This window comes from Marmota flaviventris, chromosome 6, assembly GCF_047511675.1.
Source record: "Marmota flaviventris isolate mMarFla1 chromosome 6, mMarFla1.hap1, whole genome shotgun sequence".
NCBI classification, from domain to species: domain Eukaryota; kingdom Metazoa; phylum Chordata; class Mammalia; order Rodentia; family Sciuridae; genus Marmota; species Marmota flaviventris.
Window position 1 is genome coordinate 6950953 of NC_092503.1, and position 15804 is coordinate 6966756.

The 15804-nt window shown below is 41.9% G+C and overlaps 1 protein-coding gene across 5 annotated transcripts in view; it reads right to left on the reverse strand.

The window, feature by feature from the left end:
* Positions 1-430: 430 nt before the first annotated feature.
* Positions 431-15804, reverse strand: part of Map3k4 (mitogen-activated protein kinase kinase kinase 4) — a 104594-nt gene continuing 89220 nt past the window's right edge. For 4 of the 5 annotated variants that reach the window (XM_027939451.2, XM_027939448.2, XM_027939450.2 and 1 more), the window contains 10 exons: positions 13278-13378; positions 12518-12598; positions 10274-10465; positions 9558-9628; positions 8256-8372; positions 7272-7431; positions 5305-5427; positions 4645-4751; positions 2449-2628; positions 431-955 (listed from right to left, as the gene is read on the reverse strand). In XM_027939451.2, the coding sequence (XP_027795252.2) occupies positions 935-955; positions 2449-2628; positions 4645-4751; positions 5305-5427; positions 7272-7431; positions 8256-8372; positions 9558-9628; positions 10274-10465; positions 12518-12598; positions 13278-13378 (1153 nt within the window). In that variant the 3' untranslated portion in view covers positions 431-934. Of the gene's footprint in view, positions 956-2448; positions 2629-4644; positions 4752-5304; positions 5428-7271; positions 7432-8072; positions 8164-8255; positions 8373-9557; positions 9629-10273; positions 10466-12517; positions 12599-13277; positions 13379-15804 lie in introns of those variants that run through there. The other variant, XM_071612870.1, reaches the window with a different exon arrangement.

Consider the following 15804-nt stretch of genomic DNA (forward strand, 5'->3'; position numbering starts at 1 on the left):
AGCAAAATGAAGTAAAGAATACCATCAATGACATAAGGCTAGGCTTTTTGAGAAGGTTCACTGCTGAAATTCAGTTTACACTCTGAATGTAGATGCGTTCTCCTCGTCCGGCAGTATTTACACCGACGACCTAGCACCTCTACATCTTGGTTTAAAAATAAACTGAGCCTGACATGTGGTAACTAGGCTTGAGCTTCGGTTGTAATTTGCTGGTTAGTAGGATATGATTAAGAAGGGCTACCTCATACCATTAGCGTTGCTTCACTATGTCCTCTGCTGGTCAGCAAGGAGACACCAGTCCCTAAGGAACACCTAGCCAGTGTCCAGCTGAACACACTGGCTGTGCTCCTTCTGCTGAGGAAAATGCCAGGCCCCTCTCCTGACTGCTGGCTCTTAAGCTGTGAACCATTAAAAGACAGTGTGACTTAGCTTTCCTAAAATAAACCATTTATTGAAAAAAGAACCTTTTTCTTAAATTTCATTAATCAGCCTTTTGCATAACAAACCTGCAGCTTGCCAACAACAAAAAGGTTTCACAGTCAGTGCACTCAACAACAGGAGATCAGAACAAGGTCCAGGACACCTGATAACACCACGACTTCTTTTGAACCCAGAAGGGTGAAAACACTACATTGATGTCACGGTTCTCCACCACGGGAGAAACAGGAGACAGAGGCGGTGGTCCGTGTACAGTAGTAATGGCACTTAACATGCAGCTTCTTTAACCTCATGGACACTGTCACTCAGGAGGCCCTGTGCCACGTCAGACAAACAGGAGCAGCGGGAGCAGCGACGCCTGTCACCTGTGCAGTCTTCAGTTGGAAGGTTAAAAGGCGAGCACTGCTTCTCAGCAGTGTTTATGTAAATATTACATACAGTAGTGACTAAGGGGTTCTCCAAGTCCACACACTACCAGGCCACGGGCTGGAGAGCTTCACTCTTCATCTGTGCAAACCTGTGAGGAAGCAGGAGAGAGCTGAGCCCAGGCAGGTGCAGGCACACAAGCAAGCTCGCCTGAGCCGAGACTGACAGTAAAGGCCGGTCCACTACCCTGGTGCCAGCACCCTGCTGGACACAGGGGGAGAGGCACAAGAAAGGAAATGCTTGGGGACAGTGCTGAGTGTCCTCTCTCAGGGAGAACCTGGGAACGGAGAACTGAAGTTACTTTTTCAAACATATGTCTAATCTTGGGTCAATGTTGATCCATTATTTACATATTCTATAAGAAATAACTATTCCCGATGACTAGTCCCTAAGGCCCCACAGCTAGCCCGGCTGCCTGTTCCACACCCCCGCTCTTTCCCGGTTCTCTCTGGCAGTGGGAGTGCCTCACAGAGCCCTGTGGTGCTGCTCTTCGGGGTTCCAGTCTCCTCATTCTCACTGTTCTGACACACACCCCAGCAACACTTCTGCCTCCCAAATCTCTATCACAGCCCAGTTTCTTCTGGAGTGCCAGCCCTAACATCCAAATGCTCATCTGAAATCCACAAGCAAATGTTCCAAACGTGCTGTGAATTTAACTTACTGGAGGAGAAACCATCATGCCCCTGGCCCGCCCCTTAGCCAGTTGCCCTCTACAGTGGTGAAGGTAGTTTCCATGAACTGCTGACAGCCAGGAAGCTGGGCCACCCTAGACTCCTCCCCAAGTTCCCCCTTCACATTTCACATCCGACCAGATCCTTAGTCAAGGCCATGCTACTCCAAACATGGTGGATAGTTTGCTAATTGCCCATTCTCAACTCTTCAGCTGTATCAGCAGATTCCTAACTAGTTCCTTATCTTCAGAGTGATCTTTCCAAAAAGTTATTTAATGATGTTATATTTACAATAAAACTGGCATTCCTTAAAGCTGCGCTGCTCCTTTTCCAGGCCATCTCTTGCCCTTTCCGTACCCCGTTTTCCTCACCTGTGCTGGCTCCTCATCGGTTCTGCCCTCTGGACTCAGCCTTCCATGCCTGTTCATGCAGGCTGCCACACCCTGCCTCGACTCCTCACCTGGCCAAACCCTCTCTAATAGGCTAGGTTATCAGCCTTTCAATCAAGAGAAAATAACAACTGAGATCACCCAACTGCTCTAATTCTCCTGCTCAGTAGGCCACCACCACTACCACAGGTCTCACATCAGGCTGTCCTGACTAACCTGTCCCTGATGCCACAGACTACCCATTCACTGCAGTGGAAACTAATCTTGGAGCCAGTACCATTTAAAATCCTATTTAGCTGTCCCAGGTGTACCTAAATATGTGCCGCCAAAATAGATCAAGAACCTCAATAAACATTTTTCAAATAAAAAAAAAAAACCATAAAATTCCCTCACATAAGAAGACATTTAGTTCCTTTCCTTTTTAGATAAGGTATTTTAAAATTAAGTTTCCAAATTTCCTTACATGCCAGATGCAAAACTGAACTTAAATATTTAAACATGAAGATAATGATCAGTGATCTGACCTTGACAAAAGAATGGTCGAGGAGCTGGCTGGCCGTCCACCTCATCTTCGGGTCACTTTCCAGGCAGTGAGAGAGAAAGTCCTTTCCCTCAGGGCTTAATCTTTCAGGAATTGGGGGCTTATGTCCCATTCCCACTTTATACATAATCTGAAAATTGTGTTCATATTCATGCCAAGGCCTCTACAAAGACGGGGAAAAACGTCAGATTTTAATATTACATGGCCATATAAAATGCAAATACTCAATCTTAGGCATCTTAAAATTGGTATCTATATTTGAAGTAGCAAACTTACTCAAAAGACCAAACAGAAAATACTTCAGGCCTTGAGGCCACCTGATCCCCGTTAAGCATTCAGCTCTCTCACTAGAACACGACAGAAGCTGGGGACAGTACATACAGGAACAGATGTGACCGTCCAATGGAACCTCGTCTAAACGCAGGCGGACAGCACGGTTTGCCCAGCCCATTTGGGATATTCTGTTAGTCCAGCATAATTTAGAAGCCACTGTCACATAACTAAAAGATGTAATATGTAAAATGATACAAAAGTCACTAAAACATACAAAACTCAACATTTCTCTCACAGGGATTTAATATGCTCCCTGGTTGAATAATGAAAACTCTGTGTGGGTAAAGCTTATTTTACCATGATGAGAAGAAAAATGAGGTTCACAGGGGAAGGAACTGAGTTATTATACCATTCTAATTTATGTGCTATTGATTGGTTATTCCAACATGTACTCTTGAATGGGAATACATGTTCTTGTGTGACTTGACTAAAATAATGCGGACATCGTGGCTATCTTCCTTAACGCTAACAGAGGTAACATCAGCAAATATTTGCTGAGCACTTGCAAGGTGTGTTCTTTTTCCACAGCTGCAAGTATAGCTGGATAATGATTTAACTAGTTTCCTAAGAACACTTAAGAGCTTGCTAGTGTTTCTTCTGTGTAAGTGATGCTAGACAGCCAGACACTCTTGTGTACATGTCTATACTATACATTTTTATAATTACTCCTCAGTAGTATCTTCATCAGAAGCTAAATTTTCAGAAGGAAGAATTTCTTGATTTGAGGGTATGCAATTTAATTCTGATAGATACTGTTTCCCAGAGTATTCTGCATTTTTGACCACAATATATGTCAATTTCCTTATACCCCAAAAGCAAGTATTCTATCTTTTTAAAATGTTATTCATGTGCTAAGTAAAAAATAAAATTCCACTTTTAAATATGTAATTCTGATGAAGCTCAACATTTCATGTTTCTTTCTTTCTTTTTTTTAATTAACAGGCTTATTTTTTACAGAGTACTTTAAGTTTACAGAAAACTCCCTCGGAAAATACGAAGTTCTCACCCAATTCCCCACCCCTCCAGTTTCCTGTTATCCTCATCTTGCATTCGTGTGGACCATTTGTCACAACTGATAGGCCAACATCCACGAATTATTGTTCATCAAAGTCCACAGTTCACATCAGGACTCACACTCTGTGCTGTGGAGTCTGTGGGTATGGATACATGCACAATGGCATGTATCCATCACCACCATCCCACACAATGGTTTTGCAACCCTGAAAATACCTGTCCTCCATGTCCGTGTGCTTCAACCACTGATGTTCTTGATGTCTACAGTTCTACCTCTTGCAGAATGTCACACAGATGGAATCATACAGTAAGCAGCCTTTTCAGATTACCATCTTTCTTCACTTGGCCAGATGTAACTAAGGTTCCTCTATCTTCTAAGGATTCATAGCACATTTTTAAAGATCTCTGAATAATATCCCACTGTGGGGATGTAACAGTCTGTTTACCCATTTATCCACTGAAGGACGTCTTGGTTGCTTCCAACATTTGGCATTTATGAATAAAGTTACTGTAAGTACTAATGTGCAGGTTTCGCATGGACCTAAATTTCAATTTCATGTTTCTTTTTGTAACTGCTTGCTTCTTTATGCTTTCTTTAAATTCACTTGTTAAGTGTTCTCTATAGCATATATCTTATAAACACTTGTTTCCTAGTTTGTCCTTTTCCTCAACATTATTCTGTCTTTTGATAGGTCACATTTTTATCTCTAATTGTGTTTTCTGGCAGAAAATGTGTCCACAGAATTTATAACCAATAATAAACCACAACTACTGCCCCATCCCTGTACAGTGCCCTCCTGAAGTTCCTCCTCCAGGTACAGGTTCTGCTTACCTTGCCTGTCACCATCTCTATGACAACGCAGCCCAGACTCCAGATGTCTGCTGCACGTCCGTGGCCTTCTCCTTTAGCACGGGTAATGACTTCAGGTGCCATGTATGCTTTAAAAGTCACAGATATAGTGATTGTAATACTATGTATTAAGAGTGCCGAGCAATAAATTAATATTTTTATATTATTTTCCTGAATTATGTCAAAGGAATGCTGAAACTGAAAACAGGGATTTTGAATCATTTGTTGAATGGACTTTTTAGGGACAGAATTCTGTTTTAACAGACAACTTTTGAATGTGCAAATTTTCAAATAAATTGTATTCACATTGAAAACAGGAAATTGAATTTGCAAAAGAGGATACAAAATTTTGTGACATTAAACAATCAAAATACCGTTTCAACTAAAATAGTTTTAGTAACACTATAAACAACACAAGAGTCTTTCTGAGAAGAAAAAGCAGCTATCCTCCCAGGGTAGTTAAGATCATTACTCAGTCAGTTGCCCTCCAGGAGAAGCCTAAGCATGTGGGGGAGGGTCCTCCTCATGACCTGTAACCTGCTCCCACCCTGCAGGTCTGTGCTGACCAGGAAGGGTGAAGGGAAACCCAGGAGCCACGCCCACAGCACTTAATGAGTGCAGACCAGCCCCACTGGCCCATACCTGCTGTCCCCAGTGTGCTATTCACTTCACCAGGCATGGTCTGGGCATTGTTTTTAAGCTTTACTGAGCATCCAAAATCTCCCAATTTGATGAGTCCAGATGAGGTAAGGAAGATATTGGCACCTAACAAGAAATAAGCAGTCATTAATCAGCCTCTGAAACACAATATTGGCACCTGCATGTTAATGTGGTAATCTAAACTACAAGAAACTATTTATAAACTAAGTAATATAAAGATTATGGAGTTTTACTTACAACGTGCAATTACAAAAAGATGTGATGCTTATTCACAAATGTTATTAATACAAAGCAACAAAATTTAACATCAGGATAGACAGCTCTGACCAATAAATTTGGAAATGAAAGATGCATAGATTCTAACTCTAAAAACTCACAGAATACTTGAGAAATTATTATAAAACACAAATGTGTGTGACAGTTCCTGAACATTAGAGTTGGATGCAATTAACAGCCTCCACAAGAGGAAGAGACACGTAGAAAGACCAGCACACACGCTGTGGTTCTTCAGAGGTGTGGCTGAGGCCACCTCAGGATATGTTTTAGAATATGACTAAAAACAATGTTCTGTAATTTTCCAATATTTCTACAAGCAATATACAAGCCTAACTCATACCAACTTATAATTGGAACTTGGGGTTACTGCTCACCTCTCAATGCAGCTTGACCTTTTACTATAGGCTACGAGATATTATTGCTCCAACTAAGTCACACATCTCTAGCATGCGTCTATGGTACTTCTTCACAAAAAGCGACACAAAGACGTCCAAACTGGTAAGCAGTCATGTGATGAGAGGTAGTCTAACAGTCATCCTCAACACTCGAGTCCTCCCAAGGTTCAGGTCCCCACAGTGGACTAGAGTGGTGATTCTGCAATCCTGCACATGTACTCAGCGTTAGCCATGCTGAACTATAAGGCATTAGATAAGGACACCGGTGTGCTGAACTGATTCAAGGACTTGGGCAATTCTCTTTACGCAGCCACCATTTCATGACAGTGCACCAAGGGTAAGATTTCTGAACAACTGAAATAGGCAATGCCAGGGGCTGATACCGGGCCAACTAAGCAAAGGCCCAGAATAATCCCCACAGCAAAGCCATGTGGTGGAGAGGCAGGCAGCCAGCAAGACTTGGGAACGCTTGGTGACTTAGGGTGAGCCATGCTGTGAGCATGAACAACTCCTATGCTCAGATGCAGCAGATTCTGGTGGGATCTGAAGTAGTCCAACAGACTGCATCTGGTCTCTGGTCAGAAGTCACACCAACTCTCAAGTAAGTGTGTTTAGGTTAAACTCAGACTACATGACAGATGGAACTCTTTAGTGCCAATTAGAGAAAAAAATACTCTCCTGCTTTAATTATTTCCTAGACTTAAAAAAAAAAAAAAGGTCAGGGGCACAGTGTGGTTAAGACAAACGTCCACACTAACAGATCTGAGATGAAAGGATCGCTATTCCCCTTGTGCCAGAGTGAAATGCACTTCTAACCAATCAGCATGACCGAATTAACCTTTAACAGAACTTTAATTTGGAAGTTGGTGTAAATAAACCCTGTTCTTACCTCCAAAGACATAACTGTACATTGACTTACAAAGCTATTTCTGATTTACTATCATTTTATAAATTTACAACACTCATTTACAAATACATAAGGATGCTGACACTAGAAATAGAAAGGTTGCTTTGTTGACGAATATGTAGTAAACACACAGGCTATGTCAAATCAGCTCATGAAACTTCCTTTTGGAGAAGCAGATTTCTCTAACAAACAGATAAGAAGCTAGAGACTCTTCTCAGGGATGCAGACATGGTTTTATATCACTTCTCAATGTGGTGTTTGTTAAAGTAAAGATCTATCTACGTGGAAATAGACATACTGTGTAGGAGAGGATGGGAGCGAGCATCTCCAGAGCACCTACTATGTGGACACCGGGTGCGCGTGGGGATTACCTTTAATGTCACGGTGAACTATGCCATGCTCATGGAGGACGTTGATGGCGATGGTGATCTGCTTTGAATACAGCCTGATGACATGCTCCTGGAGCCCCAGTCTTGACACCTCTTCTAATGTGCCCTCGTCACAGTACTCCATGAAGATGTACATTTCTTCCTACAGGAGGAATAAGATGAAGCCCTGACTGTGGTGTTCCTTATAGTGTGAACAGTCTGGAAAACCACCCAGGCCGTGCTCCAGAATCATTCTTCTTCCTAGTGATGCACCACACTGGCCATCCCAAGCACTGAGTGTGCTGTGCAGAAGATGTGTCTAACAGAGCTCATCAGGGTAAGAAAGCCTCCTCCAAATCACAGGGGATGCACTTCTATAATCCTGCAAGATCAAGTCTGCCATATAAACTGAGACAAGGAGTCACAAGGCCTTCCTAGATACTATTAAGTACTGAAACACATCCTTTTCCAATGTAGACATACTTGTGAAAACATCAGAAATGATCAACACTCAACTCTCCCTGGAAGCTTCGGCTCTGCACCAAGACACTCCAAGTTATCCTCTCTTCCCTGACAACGTGCATCTCTAAACCCAGGGGAAATGAATGTAAGGTTTTAATTTTCTGTCATTTTACAAAGTTTCCTGAACAGCAGAGACAAGTATTCAGCATCACTTAATGATGTACTGTGAATGGAAAGCAGGCACATGTCACGTGGAGGGGTGCTTCAGAAGGACCTTCTGACTGGCAGGACAGGTTTCAGTGCTTTGTAATGTCGGGTTGATGACTACAGTCTACAACTTACATTTTAGGAGGAACTCCTCTAGTTTCAGAGAGAAGGCAGAAATGATGTAACTCATGGAGATTTCCTGATAATTAGGCAAAGTTACTGTGCTCTGAAATGAGAAGACCTGTGATGTAGAACAGGACTCCATCGTGCACCCTCACTGACTCCTCACACAAAGCAGTGTGACTCAAGGTGGCTTACTCTGTGCAGCTCCACACCAAAGTACCGAACCAGATTGGGGTGCTTGATGCCCTCAAATATCTTCAATTCGTCTGCAGTCTCCTTGATGGTTTTATGGTCATTTGGTTGAAATCGAATCTGTGAAAGGAAAATTGCTGGTAACTATCAACACCATCACAAACAAGAAACAGGAATGTCCTAAGCAACGAGGTCTGTAAAGGTGTCTCTTTGACACTTTCATTGTCCAGGCCCACTGGCATATGGTCCTTTTGTATGTGACTCGACTTACAGATTTTCTTTCCTTTGTTGTTCAAGGAAATTAAGAATGCTTGTGTTTGAATAAGTGAGGATATATAGCAGCTAGAATTACTGTTACAACTGTGAATATAACCACCCAAAACATTTAAATATCCATAAGCAAGCTATCACTGGTGTTTTGCTTTGGGGCAATACAGAAAAATCAAATCTGATTCTGCCCGTATGAAGTTTACGGCTCTAGATTTCACAGGTAGACCATGCAGTACTGTGTTTCTGTGCCTCGTCTATTATTCCACTTGGTGCAATGTCCTCCACGTTCATCCATATGGTTGAAAAGGTGAGTACAGTTAATAAAACTGCCAGAACAGCAAGTTTCAAATTACAAAAAATGCGATGAGGAAGGTTAATTAGCTTCATTTACTCATTCCCCATTACCCACATGTATCAAAACATCACCCTATCCCATCAATACGCACAGTTATAATTTGTCAATTAAAAATTTAACACAAAAGGAAAAAAAGTTTACAACCACGTTCGAAAGAGGAGAGCCACTGGCCAGCAAGAGGGCAAAGTGGCTGGGACCCTGCTGGTCAAACCTCCCATCTCACCCTCAGCCCATCCACCTTCCCAGCCATGAGAGGGCCCCTCCCTTGGCAACAAGCCCTTTCCCTCCCTCCCTCAGGCTGTTCTTTGGGCTTCCCCTACTCTTGTCAATCCACCTCCAGCTGTCAAAACACCACCCATGTCTGACCGTCCTCACAAATGTCACCTTCTCCCCAGCTCCCTGCATCAGGTCTTTCTCCTCCTGTGGCACTTCTCATACCTCCGTGGTCTTGACATACTCACTCCCCACCCTCACTGGAATCTTCAGCACCTTTATACCCCACGTCATTATGTTAGCTCAGCTGTCGCGTTGGTCCTGACTGTCTCAATGCTAAGACATGGGCCTCAGGCCTACACACCTTGCCATGGATAGCACTTGTCAGCTGTGAGCAGGAGAAGCTTGTCTTTACTCTCTCATGCTGAGCAAACCAACTCAAGGCCCCACTGAGCCAGCTGACTCACCTCCTTCATGGCCATCAGCTCCCCCGTGTCCACACTGATGCAGGTGTAAACCTTCCCATATTGTCCTTCTCCTGCGAACAACACAAACAGGCTGCTCGTCTAGTTAACACAGACAGGTTTAGTCACTGAAGCTTACAATCATGTTGTCCATTACTTCTGGATGTATGTTTATATATCTACAATTATGTTCACTAGAGTTTAATTACTGCAAGACTCAAAATAGTTTTGAATGTCCCCTAATAAGTGAAGTCTCAGACATCAATGTGTCCTCTCTGTAAATATTTTTAAATAGAGAAAAACTGGCTTCAGGAAACTTCCAAAGAGACATCAGACAAGTGATGAGCGGCTTACACTTCTGAGCTCTCATGCCTCACAAGGAGATCTGTGTTGGGGTGGAAGCTAGTGGTCAGGAGCACACAGGCCCCGTCTAACCTGTCTGCTACAAGGGCCAGGAGCATGGGGGCAGGTATTCTCTTGTGTCCCCTCTGGGATGTCAAACCATTGGGATTTACAGCTGAATTAGATGGAGAATGACAAACTCTGTAAAGCACTTGACTGTGCCAGGCACTACCCTACTTGATATCACCAAGGCCCTCCGGTTCCCCGAGGCCTGGAGTCCTCTTTCACAACTGTGTCTGCCCCTCAGGGTTAATTACCTGACAGATGGACACATCGAACAGAGACTATTTTCACTCCACCTTCCTTATTTTCCTTACCAATTTTGTTTCCTCTTTGCCATTTGAAGGTCACCTTCCTCAAGCCAACATGCATGACATTATCATAGGATTTAGGGGTATCACAAACTTGACCAATGATATTTTTTCTCCTCATTTCTCGATACCGCTTTTCTTCAAACAATCGGACTGATTTCTGGATAGCTTCTATGGGTCCTTGTTTAGAAGCAGAATCTGCAGAGAGACCCACAAACTCATCGGTCCTAGTCACTACAACAAAGTCAATTTCCAGTAAATACCAATGACAATGGAGCAACAGACATCAGCATGTCGTCATACTCAGATAAGAGCAGGTGAATGGAAGGCCTGCAGAGAGTGTCTCTCCATGACAAGACACACTAAATAAACCCGCTGCTTGTTAGAAGTACATCTCCAGCCCACCCTCCTGCTGGCCAGCACCTTAGCAAACAGGAAAGCTTACCAAGTTACTTTCCTACATCAGTTTATATTTCAGTTCCCCATTATCTGCTAACCAAAAATCTAAGTTCCTTCAAACAGGATTAAAGGTCCTGTAGAATTGAGACCCAATTTCACTTTTCTAGGTCTTTTTGTTTTAACCCTTCCTCTTTTCTTCTCTTACCACATGCTCCAGATCTGTGAGACTGAAAGATTTATGGAACACACCCAATTGCTGTTTACTTTCCCCTTTCAAGATTTCTTAGTCTTGAATATGTAAATATGAATTGTAGTAGCTCTCCCAAGGGGAACAGACCCAGTGGTTCCCAAGTTTACCTTACCATAAATTGTTTCGAAAAGCAGAGCAAAGATCTGGACTCTGGGGGAGCCATGAACAGACCCTCCATCAGGATCAAGCCTAGGATGTCTCCCCTACATAAATCCTAGACATACACGTAATCTGTCACCAGGCCTGTCAAATATGGCACCAAAGCTTTTTCCTACTGCCATTCCCTTTTTGAAGCCCACCTTAGTCCACTAAGTATTATTAATACTGAATCACTTGAATGGGCATTCTAACTGATCTCCCCAATTCCTCCCCAATTCAGGCTAGCAGGGTAATCTATTGCATAGTGTTTTCTAATCCCATCCTCCCTTTAACCAAATATACCAGCTGCTCAAGAGCCTTTGAGAGCTGCCCACCACCTCTAGATCACTAAAGACCTCACCCCTCAGATTTCACCTGCATTTACATCCAAACCTGCCAGTCTGGTCCCATTGGACCATTCTGCAGCTATCAAGCCTCAAGGTATGTTTTTCTCTGTATTTTGCCTCTTGCTTTGTTATAGACTTGTCTTCCCTCAAGAGTCAGGTCAGGGCTGGGGATATAGCTCAGTTGGTAGAATGCTTGCCTCGCATTCTAAGGCCCTTGGTTCAATCCCCAGCACCACCAAAAAAAAAAAAAAAAAAAAAAAAAAAAAAAGTCAGGTCAGTCTCCTCCTTCCATGAAATCCTTCCTAACCTCTATAGGTCCTGGGGACAAATACTCTTCTGATTGGTCATACATATGAAGTTCCCAACTTCTAATTCAAAGGGGTGCTGTGCTGGGGAGAGCTCTGGCCTTAAAGACAGAAGTGTATTCTAATCCCAGCTGTATCATTTACTACCTTGGCCAAATTATGAGGTCTTTCAGAATCTGTTATCATTTATGAAATGGGAGAAACATCTATTCTGCATACTGCTCAAGACAGCTATGACAAAAAATACATGAAAGCATTCTGTTGATCATAAAATGCTAGATAGTGAATTTTCTGTTATTCACATTTCTGATTAATACTGATTGATCACCTACTTCATTTCAGTTTTTTCCCTCAACTTTTCAATATAAACAGCTAAATATACTAAGCTGCTTAAGAATATAAAAAGCTTGTAATTTGCTAAACAGGAAACATCCACAAACAATTAACAATGGGAACTGATGTCAGAAGTATAAATGAGATCACAAAATATTAATGTAAAAGGTCCAATAATTCAGAAGTTAAAGCAAAAAAAAAAAATTTCTTTTTTTTTTTTTTTTGGTACTGGGGATTGAACCACAGTGTACCACTGAGCCACATGTCCTTCCCCCAATCCCACCTTTAAAAAAATTTTTTGAAACAGGATCTCACTAAGTTGTCCAGGCTGGCCTTGGTTAGCCTCTTGGTTAGCCTTCCAAGTCACTGGGATTATAGGCATGTGCCTTGGTGCCCATAGCAAGCTAAGACAATTTTAAATTGGAACTAATCATCTCACTCTTAGAAAACATTTTTAAGTTCAATGTCCTTCTTTTACCTTTGGTCTGGCTAATAAGTGTCCGAAGTTCCCAACTTCTTCGTGTTGACCCACTTGAATCACCTCTTGGATATGCTGGTTCTGCAAAAAGTATTTTTTTTTTTTTTTTAAACACAATTTAAAGATTTATAAAATAAATATACTTGAGGGAAGACTGAAACAGTGAGTGGCCATGGTTACTCTCCGGCCATCCTTTCTGGTGATCAGTTCCTAATGTGCTTGATGCGGGTGCCAGAAACTATTTCTATAATCAATTCTAGAAAATTGTACCAAACTCATACGTTGCTATCAGGTTTTTTTACTACTTCCCATAAATAACAGAAAAGAACACTGTATGGGTCCTGCATTCCTGGGGACTCCATTCAAGAGGCTGTTTTCGGAAACCCTGTCCTGATGCAACAGGAATAGCAACATGTTGCTGGGCAGAGACACTGAGGGCTGCATTGGAATAAAATTTCAGCCTATCATCAACAAGTGCAGTATCACTTTGATATTTTTTAAAGTGAATAGGAGTACCCAACAATTAAAATATCAGCAATACTGATTAAAAAAAAAAAAAAGGCAAAAAGTAGTCTCAGAATATGCAAAGCCAGCTAAATAGAGGCATCTATATGAAAAGTCAGGGTGTTGAGCACCAATCTTCTCATAGAGCCTAATGCTCCTGACCCTTTCTTCCTCTTTACAGGTGTTAACAATAGGCACTGACTGAGACAAATCACTAGGCAGGTAGAGAATGTGGTTGACACCTTTAAACACTTACCGTCTCGCTCCTCTGTGGGGCTTGAGTGACGACTCAGAGACCTAAACTGCAATTCAGCAGCTATGGAAGCCAGTCGATCATTTTCAGGGACGCTGGAACCCCTGTTTTAATATTTTTAACAATTGAACTATCAATTCAATGGAACTTAAAATGAAAGATCTGTGAGATTCTTCTGGAGCCTTGATTCTCAACTGGGGAAAATGTTGCCCCCCAAAGGACAATGGCAGTGTCTGGAGACACGCTGGACTGTCATGGAAGAGTACAGTTGGCATCTAGTGGGCAAAGGACAATGCACAGGACAGTCCCACAAGAACTGCCACCCAAAAGAACAGAGCTGTCACTGAGAAAAGGTCCCCTTCCACAGGCTGTGAGGAAAATTCTGGAGCCAAAGAGAGCTCCACTATTATCCCTCCACAAACAGCAGGCCAGACCCACAGTTCCTGCCTGCAGAATGTCCTGTTTTACATTAACACAGGACATAAGATGGGTTAACTTAAGTATGACTGACAGGCATGGGAAGCTCCATAGTTTAAGCCCAGGTAAGGTAAAAATATGGCTAATATAGCTAATGTTCAAGGTTTCCATTAAATTATATTTATTTACTCAACCATACTTAATGTAATAAAATTATTACATAGTTCAAAAGATTTCAAACCTCTAAATGGTAAGAAAATGGAAGGGAATACCTAATGCTTTTTCAAGCAGTATTAGCAAAGCAAAAGTACAAGAGCAGGAAGCTTAATATATTAAATAGAACAAAGTTAATTAGTTGCTTTTCCAGAACAAAGTAGCCAGAGTAATATTCAGCAACCAGAATGAACCCATAAGGAGTAAATACCAGGATTAATTATAAAGGAAGTGTTAAAACTGCAATACAAAAATTAAATAATCCAAAATAAATATGGCATTAGTTGATTAAAAAGGTTACTGGGTGTGTATTTTTAAGTGAATGATATAATGAAGTATGGTAGCATTTATGCTCTTTTCATTAAACACTAAGTAGTTGACAACACAGACTATTGGGAAAATTATGAAATATATACATTTTTATGTTTCCTTAAATCTTCAAACCTAGTATAGTACTTGTTAAAAAAGAAAGAGGGTGACAATTTCTCTGCCATGTAGTTCAAAACCACGGGTGCTGAAGTGAAGGAAGACATCCACTTATCAGCAGTGCCACAGTCTGAGACCATGGAGGAGTCACCCAACGCCTTTACCTTCCTGATTCCTACAGGCAAAATAAGTCGGTCCCATGTCCTTCAGAGAATTTTGCAAAGATAAAAAGCAAGAACACACACTTTTCCTAGTGGTGTATCTGGGAATGTTTAACAACTACCTGTGGGGTGGGACCTGAGAGGGTAGGAGGTAGGCCGTGGAATTTATCAATTTTGACAGGGTTATAACCATTATAAAACTCTAGACAATTAACAATCAGCTCCTGGGAATCAGCAGGAGCTGCTCCAGCAAATCCACCACAGTGAAAACATTTTTTATGCACAATGATGAGAAGTGAAGCCCAGAATAGGTATTTGTTAGGGCAAATAAAATCAATGAAAAATGCCCTAAAACACTGCAAGGTCAGGTGAAATTCAATTTTGGTTACTGATTCTCTAAGACAGGCAAAGGCTACCCACTGTGGGCTGAGAACTGAAGTCATCAGTGTCACTGCCTCCTTGTGGCACTCTTCACAAGCCTGGGGCATGCTGTGCCTCGGGCTCTCACCTATGGCCGGTGAGCCTCCAAAGCAGTGAGCCAATCCACAGCAGCTCTGTGGTCCACCTCCCAGGACCACCAGGATCACCGAGGCTCCCCGTGAAAGTAAGCAGTCACGTGCAGGTGGTAGTCTCCTGACCACCCCTCACATCTTTGCGTGGTTTTGCTCTTTTAACTACCCTCATACATACTAAAGCAAACTTTGCTCATTTGTAAAAACAATGAATTTCAAGATAACATATTATGATGCTATTAAAATTCTTGGATGTTAAGAATTGTCCAAGTATATAAAAACTGAACACAAATACTTATGAAATATTATTTGTGACATGCCAAAAAACAAAACTGCTTATGCAAACCATCAAGACTGAATGCACAGAAAGGCCAATTGCACATATTTAACTCCTATAGTAAAATATAAATAAATGCCTTAAGCCTCAGTTCTGTGGAGACTTTGAGACTGACTTTTAAAAAGTGAAATATTCTTTTCCCTTTCCAGTTCTGGAGAGGCCTCCTGTGAAGGAGGACACAGTGAGTGTGGGAGCCAGTACCATTCTGCTCAATATTCCCAGCCACTGTCTGGTGCAGATTCACCTGCCTTGACTCTGCACTGCATTTGTAAAGACAACAGTCTCAGCAGCCACCACGGGATATGGAAGCATGTGTGCACCATAAAGTCCTCAAAACAAAACAAGGATAAATGAGAATCTGGTTCAATGTTAATTGTTAATTTTTTAGTTGACTGCTTAAGCTGTAAAACACTTATATTTTTAGGTTATTTAGGTTTTTAGGTTACATTTATTACTAAAATTAG